This window comes from Meleagris gallopavo, chromosome 1 (genome assembly GCF_905368555.1).
Source record: "Meleagris gallopavo chromosome 1, MGAL_WU_HG_1.1, whole genome shotgun sequence".
NCBI classification, from domain to species: domain Eukaryota; kingdom Metazoa; phylum Chordata; class Aves; order Galliformes; family Phasianidae; genus Meleagris; species Meleagris gallopavo.
Genome location: NC_139404.1, coordinates 54,168,270 through 54,180,587, shown reverse-complemented (window position 1 = coordinate 54,180,587; position 12,318 = coordinate 54,168,270). Strand labels below are relative to the sequence as shown.

The following is a 12,318-nucleotide window of genomic DNA, read 5'->3' as shown; positions in this document are numbered from 1 at the left end:
TCAGTAGGTTCATAAAGTAAAATCTTATATAGAAAGTTGAGTTTCCCTTCTTCAGAAAATTTACAATTCTGCTTCCTGTCCTAGTTAGACTGGGGAATTGTCACATAAGCTCTTTTGCTATACTGTCCATGCACTGTATCATGAGAACATCAAACAGGTTATAGTATACAGTGCATTCAGAGCAAAACATAGTCATATGAAGCATCAGTTGCAAACCAGATTCTCCAGACAAACAAGATAAAACTCATCTAGTCAGTCATTTATATTTACAATGCTTTTAGGCTACTATTTTTACAAAGGTCTGGAAGGAACCAAAGCTTGAACCTCTTGGCCAAAATGCCATCTAAAATTCCTCTGAATCTAAATGTGACCCTACCAGACTGCAGGGACTGTAGGGATTTTAGAATGAGATTGCTATCATCAAGAATATAACTGTGGTAAAGACCATTTCTGTCCAGATGTAAGATACCTAGATAGTAAGTAGGACCTGGAATCAGGTGATATTACTGTGGGGTGCAATTGGTGTATATGTAGCAGTCAGCACATGGAAACAATTAGGTCATTATTTATATAAAGAAGTTCTTCCTGTTACGTAGGTTAATGTTCTTTCTTTAATTATGCCTTTAGGGAAAAAAAAAAAAAGTCTAGAAAGGTGAATCATTATTGATAGGGCTTGTATGAATACTGAACAAGCTAGAGACATGATAAGGAAAGGCACTATTAAAAGCCAGTGTTTGACAGCACATAACATATTTGTTTCGCCTCCTAAATATAGTTAGAATATCCTTCTGTGCGTGTTACATGTTGACAAGTGCCTGCTTTAATTTTAGCACTGAAGATGAGTAGACCATAGAGCTGACACCTCTAGCCAGTCCCATAGGCACAGCACTTCTGAAGAGTGCAACAGAAATTGCTGAGATTGGCATAAAACTGTAGGTGTTGAGACAGATACAAGATCAATGCACAAGCAAGCCTGAGTTGTTTGTTGAAAATCAAAAGCATTTGTACCCATCAGCACTTAAAAGCAAGCACATTTCAATCACGTTGACAATCAGCAACTTCTTCCCCACCTCTCTTGTGACACAGAGACTTTCATGATCTGAAAGTCCAATTTTCATGACACTTTTCCACCACTCATGAGATGAAAAATGTCAAGTTGACATTTTGGGTTGTTCTTCCATTAATTTCCTTTAGATTTTGCCTTGGCTGAAACACATTACCTTAAACACAGAGCACGTCCAGACAGCAAGGCTGCTGAGGCCATCTCAAGGCAGTGCTGATCATTCTTACGGGTGCCATCACTGATGCTGCCCTAGAAGTCTATTGTATAACACTGACACCACCCAAGACTAAAGTCCATAAGGGACACCAAAGTTTCTGAGGTGGCTTGATCTTGCCAGTGCAAAAATAGCAGCAGCACAAAGTATACAGCTGAAAAAGCATGAGATTTCATGTTGCTTCTTCACTCAGAAGAATGAGAATGCTAAAACACCAGTATTGTTGCCCAAAATGTCTGTGCCACTTAAAAGGCAGTTTAACAAACACAGCCACTTTGCTTTATTGAGAGAACTGACAACCTGGGCTGCATTTTCTACCAGAGGGGCACAAACATTTATCACAAGGATCAGTGAGCTGCTTTAGCATCCCCTTTATGTGTAACTACTATTATCCTGTTGAGCCCAACATAGTGGCTGGAGGCTTTACACGACCTCCTTGACACTGTGAGGGTGGCAGCCCACAGTCATAACCTTCTGGCAAGGGGGCTGAGTAGACTTCTGGACTCTCGTAACCTGCATGACCAGAAACCCCAAAGGGTCCTCTACACAGCCAAGGGTGCCATACAGCCAAACCCCCACTCATAATGGCCTTGCAAGGTGGACACCGCAAACATACTGCTACTTCCTGGTCCACTGACAAAAGGCCATCCTAACTGGCAAGTGGCCACCATGTTTACACACATATCTGCAAGTGTAATACACTGAGATCACCAGCCAAGATTGTTTAATCAGGAGGGGTTTAAGGGTATCTTTGTTGCAAAGGGATACTGTTTCACAGTCATTACATTTCCTAGCTGAGGCTTATTAAAATCCATAGAAGAAGCTGCAAGAACAAGTGATGAAATAACAAATTAATATAGTTATCCAACAAATGACAAGACACATACAGTATCCTATCACCAAATGGTACCTTACTTTTGCTGAAGCAAAGATGGGAAACTAAAATGGTGGTTCCTGAGTATGCCTAGAGAAGTAAATATGCTTAGCATGCTTAGCTAGAGCCCCACTGACTCTACAGTGCGTCAACTCACAGCTGAAATGGCAATCCCTTCCCAGGTGTACATGCCAGAGGGGATCTGTGGGGAATGGATTTGTGTGCTATGGAAACATCATGGAGCGCCTCCAAGACCTGAACACAGAAGCAGGAGGACGGTGGCAAGGCAAGCTAACATCTGCCCTAGCACTCATGGGTAAGTGACCACATGCAACAGTCATCTCCTGTTGGGTTGTTTTGCTTGTATTCATCAAAAAGCCATGATCCATGATCCCTCAAAATGAGTGTCTCAAATTCAGTGCATTTATGTTTTCCAGCATAAATTTGACATGTTCCATTATCCTTGTCTTAGGAGAGTATTTTGGTATCATACTAAGGCATGGGAGAAGCTGATTCTGCAGCCACTCATTGACACTTTTAGGTGCATGACTTTAGGAACTAACCCATGTTGTCACACACTATGTAATAATGAATTTACTTTCATAAGACCCAAAGCCACTAAGGCCGTTGTCATGCATGTCATCAAATTGTACAGATCATTGATAACATATCAGATAAAGACAGTGACAGTCAGTAGATGGGGGAAAAAAAATCTACTTAAGTTAGATTGTAAACGTACACTCAAGGTCCAAATGCAGATCCAAGTACTTCCTGCAGTTGAATTTGTTATTCAGGACAAATACAATCCTATAATCAGATGAGCTGCAAATCCCTGGTATATGAGAGGTTTGGAAATATACCAGGAGAGTAAGAGGAGGAAACGGAACAGAAAGCAGTAAACAGGAAGGATGATGGCAGTGGAAGAAAACTGCTGGTAGCAGGACAAACGTTTTGGAAATCAGGCCAGATGACTGCTGTGCATCTGTGCACAAATTCCATTTTCTTGGGAAATGAAAAGCAAATTATTTGTGAACTCTCAAATAGAAGGGTAAAAAATATTGAAAAAAAAAAAAATTAAAGGATTCTTTTATTTGGCTATCTGAGTCTTTCACCTTGCCAAAGATTTTTGTATCTGTAATTGTGTCACAGTATAAAAAATCCTTGTGAAGAGAACATAACTGTATTCACTATTTTCTGCTGCAACGTCAAAAATATGAGACCTGAGCAAATACTGCTAGAATAAAGAGGGATCTTTAAATTAGAGTAAGAATCCTACAAAGTTGGCCAACGGCACAACCTGGCAATTGCCTTCATATTCAGCACTTGAAAACAGAAATCGGCTGCCTCAGCACTGAGAGCTAGGTTGCATTTTTTTCTGTACTTCACCACTTGTGTCAGAAAAGTGCCTGGCATTCTGGATGTCACCATTTTTCAACAACAGCAATCCAAATTTTATGTTCTTTGGTTAAATTTTGAACGTGAATATGCCATATGGTTTACAAACCAGCAGCTAAAGACACATTAAGCACACAGGTTATTTTGCAGTACATTCTCTCCACATTAATGTCTTTCAAAACCTAAGAATATACAGCAAAAAAGTCCATGTTGTGTTGTAAGACAGAGTAATAATTTCAAGATGTATCCTTTATTACCCCTTACTCATAATGTCTATGAAGATTTTGTTCACTTCCAATTTTAATCCTCTGGAAAAAGATCCCATTATTAGAAATATGTAATGGCTTCAGCTACAGACTCAGTAGGCTCATCAGACTGTCTTGGAAATGGAAATACCATCTGGGTAGCAAACAAATTCTAATTAATACACATCATCAGCTTTTATTACTAGCTATGTGTTTGCAATTGTTTGCATTCCCAGCAGGTTGTCAGCAGCAGATTCCTCACCCCAAAAAAGCCTGAACTGATACTGCTACAGGCAGGAAGCTGTTTCCCTGTAAAGGCACAGCTCTAAAGATGTGCTGTTCTCATGGCCATCACCCTGGTTTGCATGCTGTGAATTCCAGGGTACCAAAAACGTTCTTAGCATTTTGTTTTATCCTGGGTCACACACGCAATAGCACCTGGATTTTGCATGCCAACTACTTCTCATATTTCAACAACTCAGATTTTAGAGTCTTAAATTAACAATTAATAATCACAGATATTATTCTTGCTTATTCTATCCTTGCGTACCCCATATTCATTTATCTTATTTTCTTCTTTCCTCATCAGAAAATGTCTATGAGTGGCCACTGAGCAGTCTGGGACCCTTTACTGTATTTGTACCAACAAACAGAGGACTCAAAGGTACCAATGTAAGTAAAAAGCAGTGAGGGTTTTGAAGGAGAGGGATTTAGCTCCTTCAAGAATCCAACTTTTTTGATTCAACAGATTCAGAGGAAATTTTTGCTCTAATCCACTTCTGGCTCACCTTTCAAGTTTAGAGTCCACAGATTGTCTTTTTCTTACTTGAAAGAAAAGCAGAATAGTTCAGTCAATCACAGTAGGATGCAGACATGTTTTGAGTAAGAAAGGAGTGGCCTGATTTTCAAAATGCTTAACATCCACTACCTTCCACTGAAGGGCAGGACAACTGTGGAGGTACTTACTGTTTATGCAGGAGCATATAGGAGGGATCTAAACTGAAAACAAGAGACCTCTGCTTGGTTCCGACTCTATTATTTCACTTCAGAAGAAAACACGTCATTTCAGAATTTAACAGTTGGAGGGGAAAAAAAAACATTCATTCTGATACTCTTTTTTGGAAGAAGACCGTATTGAAATTAACCTTTGTTTTTCTGTTTTTGTAGATAAAGGAACTTCTGAATAACAACCTGAAAGCACAGTACTTTGTGAAACTCCATGTAATTGCTGGTCAGTTGAATACCACTAGCTTGAATAATACTGATATAATATATACTTTGACTGGCAAGTCAGGAGAGATATCAAGGGGAGAGAAGGTAGGTGAACTTCCAGCCTAATCAGCAAGGATACTAGTTCACGTTTTTAATTCAACAAGGAGTACAAAAGGTTTGTCCTCACTGAGATATCAGATTGCAGAAACTTGAAATCTCACTGGAAAATTTGCCACTAATATCAATGAAAACAAAAGTTACTTCTGGAATTGCACCACTGCAGAAGGCTCTAAAATTAAGATCTTAAATCTGCTGGCACAACCGACAGAGTCAGAGAACCCAAGTAAACTCAGGGTGGCATGGAAGGGAAAAATCATAGAATCAGTAAGTTTGGAATGACTAGTAAGACCATCTAGTCCAACCATCAGCCCATGCCTGTCACCTCTCAAATCCCACTGTGCTAGAAACCTGCATGTACTGCTCACACAGAACAATCACCAACTGCATTGCAGAGTTTACCTTCCTTTGAGCATCAGCCCACACATCTTTTGAATTATGCAGGAAAGAGAAACGTTCGACACAAGTAAAATTCACATGGCAGTTTATCATGAAAAATATGGAGTAAAGTTCTTCGCAACCCATTTTATTCAACATCAGCAAAAATTGGGGCAGTCTGATGTCACAGTTTATCTCTGAAGCTGACATAACATTTTATGCTCTAGAACTACTGTTCTTAGCCCACCATCTCTTAATAGCTTGAGCTTATGTAAAGGCTGAAATCAAGTATTTTTCATGTTTTTCTAGTAAACCAGTGACATCTAAGAAAAGAGATCTATTTTCTTTCTTTAATGGGTATGCATTCCATTTGTAACAGGAAAATATCATTGCTGTCTGAGGCCCATCAGCTTCCTGCAGGCTTCAGTACAATGCACCATCAGCAACATTTTGTTGTTTTAAACATACATATAATATAAGGAAATGGATTGTAGTCCCTTAAGATTACAGGGCTTGACCAATTCACTACAACCACATTCTAAAGCATTTCCTGACAGACTTTTATTAGCAGTCATCAGAGCGCTTTCAGGTATACTGCTCCTAGCTTGTTCCCTTGTCCTTACTTCTCTTATGAACTTTGTTACTTTGAAACAAAATAACATGGTCCCAATCCAAACTTAAACGATTTTTTTCCATTTCCTTGATAGGTAGTAGAAGCAATCTTTAGCCTCCCCAGATTTAGATCACCCAGTTGTTGGTAATGGAAGGGGATGTTAGATACTATTCAACATGCATAGTCCCATTCCATAATAAAAGTTCACTACCTACTGCCTGGCTTCTTTTAGGATAATCAACTAAGAATTAGAATCCAGGGAGGAAGAAGGAAAGGAAAACTTTTGCAAGGCAATATTATTGCTTCCAATGGCATTTTGCATATTGTTGACAAAGCCATGGACAACATGGAGCCAACGTTTGAAAGCAACAAAGAGGTAAGGAAGAAGCTATATATGTGTGATGTTGGACTTTCTTTTACAATAGTTTCTTGTTCATTTAATGCAAAAAATGACTGACAGCAGCTAGAGAAACTCTGTTATGCCAGCATGCATCAAGTCAGAGAGACAGTATTCAAGGTGAAAAGTAGCAATGTAATTTCTACACCAGACAGACCTTTTCTGCCAAGCTGGATCATCGTCATGGTTGTACTCAGTGCATCTGAGTTGTTCATTCACACTCTGTGCATTCAACTGAATAGAATAACTAAAGTAAACAAACTAAAACAAGGAATATTTGCACAGATTCCTGGCAAAGCTTGTATTCAAATCAGCAACAGCCCTAGGACTAAAATTCAAAAACCTATCATTTTGAATGCTTTGGGTTTTTTTGGTGCTCTGCGTAGTATTCAGTTCTCAGAGAGCGCAAATGTTTTCTCTCTCTGTCCTTTTACATTGGAAATACAGAAATAATACCCTGTCAAACACACACACCTTTTACATGTTCTGTGACCATACCATTTTCAGAACTATGACAGACAGTAACTCTAAGCCAGCATAACAATGAGGACAAGAAGACACTCATTTCAGCTGCTTACAGACACCAAAATCACTCAAAAATTAAAGAAATCCAAATATATTCAGATCTGTAATAACTGAGACTCAAACTAATTCAGAAAGTAACTTATAAAATTGGCATTCATTCTATGTAATCTATCTAAAATATATTCTCTATTCATCCTATTTCAGGAAACCATAATGTCAGTGCTTCAAGACAATGGAAGATACAGCCAATTTGCATCTTTGATAGAGGTAAGGATCAAGATAAGCAGTTCCATAAAGATATTGTATAATGATTTCCAAAAATAATATGCAAATTTCACTTTCATTTTTAAATCAAAACAGAAAACTGGCCTGGGAATGGATTTACAGCAGGAGAACAGACCTTACACAGTCTTTGTTCCAAGTAACGATGCTCTGAGTAATATGAAAGCTGAGGATCTGGATTACCTGCTTTCTGCAGAGGTACAGTCTTTATATAGCACAAATTATTCTTAGAGAATAGAAGTATGTGGAATGTATAGTAGACTCATAAATGCATATTATTCTATCTTTAGTATTTATGTACACTAAGTTCCCATAACCAAGTTTTAAGCCATCTTGAAAAAAGATCAAGAAGACACCTAGAGAGGAATAAGATTTGGGATCACATCTGAAGTGATTATGGCTCCACACCACATCCCTGCTCCCTTGCTCTTGCCCTGACCACCACGAGTCCTAGGATGTGTTACCTCAGCTGGGGATAACTGGTGGGACTGGGTGCCACAAGAGCACTACAAACTGGGGGTTACCACTTGTGGGGTCCTGTGGGGTTCTGGGATCATTGTATCCCCAGGGTACCTCCTTGCCATTGCTGATGGAATCACAAGTCTTTGGGGGCTGAAAGGTGGGTGTACCTCTGGATATACCAGGGATGGTTTACAACACTTAAGTGATTTAGGAGCAAGGGCAAGGACCAGTAGGGCAAAAGCCATAAGTTAAACATTACCACTGATGCAGAAGTTTCCAGCTGCAGTGGTGATGCAGTTCTCAGCCCCATGCTCTCACATGGACCAGGTTGGGTTTGCATTATTCGCACAGTGCTAAAAATTCTCTTTCTTGCTTTTGCAGGGCTCATTGAAGCTAGTGGAGCTGGTCCGATACCACACTGTTTCCAATGCTGAGGTGAGTGTGGATGCTTCTTAGCTTTGGAGCTCAAAAGAACTTTTGGCAGGGGTTTTCCAAGAACAACCTCCTCACACTGCAACCTACAGAAAAGCTTCAAAGGAGAGAGGTGGTGCCTCTGCCTTTTCTAAGGGCAGACATTTCCACAGATCTCTAAGGATGCAACACAGCAATATTTAGGGAGAGGTGATAACTTTGCTTAAACTTGACTCTACAGAGGAGGGGATAAATTAATGTCCTTCTAATCATAGAATCATAGAATCACCAAGGTTGGAAAAGACCTCCAAGATCATCTACCAGTCCAAGCATCCACCCACCATCAATTTTTCCCCACTACGTCATGTCCCTCAGTACCATATCTAAATGTTTATTGAAAACCTCCAGAGACTGACTTCACCACCTCCCTGGGCAGTCCATTCCAGAGCCTGATCATTCTTTCAGAGAATAAATGTTTCCTAATATCCAACCTGAACTGCCCCGGTGCAACTTGAGGCTACCCCCTCTCATCCTATGGCTAGTTACATGGGAGAAGAGGCTGACCCCCACCTCTCTACCACCTCCTTTCAGGTCGTTGTAAAGGGCAATAAGGTCTCCCCTGAGCCTCCTCTTCTCCATACTGAACAACCCTAGTTCCCTCAGCTGCTCCCCATCAGACTTGTGCTCCAGACCCCTCACAGCTCCGTTGCCCATCTCTGGACACTCCCCAGGGCCTCAGTGTCTTTCCTGTAGCAAAGGGCCCCAAACTAAATAGTATTCAAGGTGCATCCTCACCAGAGTTGAGTATAAGGGTATAAGGATCACCTCCCTGCTGCTGCTGGTTACACTATTTCTTTCTTATATGAGACAGGACAGAATGCCATTGGCATTCTTGGCAACCTAGGCACACTGCTGGCTCATGTTCAGCTGAGAGTTGACCAACATCCCCAGGTCCATTTCTTCTAACTCCAAGCCTGTAGCATTGCCTGGGATAGTTGTGATCAAAGTGCAGGACCTGATACTTGGTCTTGTTGAACTTCATCCCATTGACTTCACTTCAGAAAGCTGTTAAGATGCATCAAGCAACTAGCTTTGTTGAAGTTTAAAGTAACAGCTCTAACTTCACTATGCTAACAGGTGTGATAGTACAAGGCTACCCATGGAGCTAGAGAAAACTGATGGAGTGTTTTGCTCATCCTACAAATAAAGGTGGTGTTTTTTGTGAAATCCATTTGGAAAGAATGATGATATTACATTTATTTCAATTCACTTATATTCATTTCAGCTAGAGATTGCGAGCCTCATCTCAATAGGGCACATCCGAAGCATGGCAAAGCAGTTCCTTTACTTTAACACAACCAGCACTGTAAGTACAAGGCAACTTTCACTTGTGGCCAGCTCTCTCTAAGCTAAGATGAGGCAAAACAGCCGGCCCACCACTGCCAGTGACTGTTAGAAATTAGTACTGTAAAAGATGCAGGAAAAATGTTTTCTATGTAAGGATAGCCTGCAGTCCCTTTCTTCTTATGATTAGCCCTAATCCAGGAACGGTCCTCATTTTATGCTCTGTGTAGTTTGGGGTGGGGAAGGAGTAGAGAAGTCTATTTCAAATATTTTAGTTCAAAAATTTTATGTGCATACATAAGTATTTTTTAATTCCCTTTAATAATATATTCTCTGATCCTGATGAACATAGTGAATACTTTTTTAAAGGTGTTAATTTGTCTGTTAGAGCTTTTGATAAACCAGACTTACCAATATATTGAACTCCCTCTGTTCTATGTGTACTGTAATCAAATGTAAACATTCTAGAGAAAAGATTCGTATATGAGAATTATTGTAAAGGCAGAGAAGTTGCATGAGTAAATGCAGAAAGAATATTTCTTTTCCTGTGGACTGGGGTGGCTCGTAAATCGTGTCCCATTTTCTCCCCTCTCAATTGCTTTGTCAGATAGGGCACCACAGAACCTAAGCCTATGTCTGCTGAAACTAAGGTCGGGAAACCATCAGTGATCTTCCTATTCTAGCCAGGCTTCTAGTCACCACTTCTACAGGATAATGATGCAGACTAAGAAGAAAACATTAGATGCTTCTGCTGTAAAGATTATAAAGAAAATAGGCGACATGTGCATGCTTCTTCCACAAATAAGTTTAAGAAAATCTAGGCAGCACATTAAAAATGAGAAGCATGACTAGATTTTTTTTTTTAATGGAAAGATCCAAAATTGGGAAGTTATGAGAGTTTTACTATTATTAATAATAATGTATTGTTTCACAGGGACAAGTTTTGGTGAGTGGAGAAGAAATGGAAGAAACTGATATTGTTGCAAAAAATGGTCGCATTTTTACTCTTGCAGGAGTTCTTATCCCACCCACCATTGTTCCAATTCTGCCACATCGGTGTGATGAGACAAAAAGTCAAATTGCAATGGTAAGAAAAAACAAAAAAATACAATAGCTGCAACTACTCCATGCAACACACATTGAAAAAGGGGGGAAATCAATATATCAGTGAAATACAGCCACTTGGTGAGTAGTGCAACACAGATAATTTGCAAACCGGGCACAACACTGTTCTGTATTTCAGTGAGTGGGTCTTGGTACATCCTGTTCAGTTTGGCAACAAAGTACAGGCCTTTACACTTGATAACATTCAGGTGTTTTTTCTGGTAAGAAGCCTGAGCATCAGGCTGATCCTTTAGTTTGCAGTAAGCGTGGCTCCTGTGAGCTATTGCTGGATGGTGTTCAAGCACATATCAGGGCCAGTAAACAGTTCCAGTACAATGATGAAGAACAATTGCCAGCTGAGCTCTTACAAAAGTCCAGAACCACTGCTTTGAAACAGATTCTCAGCAGAGCTGAACAGCATCAAAATTTAATAAGGAAAACACAAGAGCTGGCAACAAGGAGCTATTACCTCTGGCAGTGACTCTAAAGTGCCAGCTGCACAATGTGTCCGTAAATCAGGCAGAGCACACTTAGGACACTATGGTACTTGGAACTCCTTATCAGAAGCCACCTCTACTCTGTGAGAAAAATGATTTAAGAAAAAAAAAAAAGATAGTGTCTGGCACAAAAACGCTTCCTCAAAGTGAAGTTAGGCACTTTGTCAGCTTTGATCTTCATGTATAATTAAAATACAATTTAATGTTCAAGGCTTTGTAGCAGAGCACCGATGCCACGGAGAATATCGGAATGGAGCAATAGCTTTGCTGTTCTTAGCAGACATTCCGTATTTTCATTCTCAGAAAACAAGAACAATCTCAGCTCGTAAACCCAGCTTGTGGTATCACTGAAAAGGTTATCAGAACAGGAGATTATGCACACCTACCAGAGTGCATAATGTTAAATATGGAACTATTACACTAATACACACATACCCATGTAACTGTACTTGAATGCTGCTCATAACTCCAAGGCTCAAAGTACACAGAAAAGAGATGAAGACTGAAACACTACAAAAAAGTTAGAATTGTAGAATCATAAAGTTTGGAAAAGACCTTCTAAGATTATCTAGTCCAACCACCAACCCATCCTCACCATGCCCACTAACCATGTCCCTCGGAATCACATTCTAGGTCACATCCTAGGTAGAGAAAGGGGGCAATAGGTCACACTGAGTGGCACTGAGCAACAGAAAGAGCAATGCCATCAAAGGAGACACTTTCCACAGTTATTAGGCAAATTTCAGAGCTCCAAAGGAGAAAAGAGGCACTTGCAGGGATTTTCAGAAACCTAAACGAAAGTAGAAGCCTAAGACATTACTACACAGCTTATCGCAGAATTTTAATAGTGTATTTGTGAAAATACCTTTGAACCATGAATTTTTAGAACTGAGTATGGCACCTGTGATGCGCAGCTATGCGACGCACAGATGCTTTCACACATCTGATCCTTTTTTCCCTAATGTACTGTATGACAGGAGAGATGACCATATCCAAACCACTACTTGATTCTGTCTCCACCAGCACCAATGATAAATGTGGGGGAGAAATGCCATAATTCAGGTTCATGTCCACTTATCCAATCATTATGAAACACAGTGAAGTAACGCCTGCTCTAGGATTAATTCTAGTTTGGTTATGACAAAACACGTTAGCAGTAATGAGTCTCATGGCTTTGACAAACTC

General features: G+C 40.0%; 1 protein-coding gene across 1 annotated transcript in view; it reads left to right on the top strand.

Annotated features, from left to right (window-relative positions):
- Positions 1-12,318, top strand: part of STAB2 (stabilin 2) — an 80,038-nt gene that overhangs the window by 18,489 nt on the left and 49,231 nt on the right. The window contains exons 10-18 of the mRNA XM_085228049.1: positions 2,334-2,467; positions 4,381-4,463; positions 4,959-5,108; positions 6,344-6,487; positions 7,238-7,300; positions 7,394-7,513; positions 8,159-8,212; positions 9,474-9,554; positions 10,467-10,619. Coding sequence (XP_085084175.1) covers positions 2,334-2,467; positions 4,381-4,463; positions 4,959-5,108; positions 6,344-6,487; positions 7,238-7,300; positions 7,394-7,513; positions 8,159-8,212; positions 9,474-9,554; positions 10,467-10,619 — 982 coding nt within the window. The remainder of the gene's footprint in view (positions 1-2,333; positions 2,468-4,380; positions 4,464-4,958; positions 5,109-6,343; positions 6,488-7,237; positions 7,301-7,393; positions 7,514-8,158; positions 8,213-9,473; positions 9,555-10,466; positions 10,620-12,318) is intronic.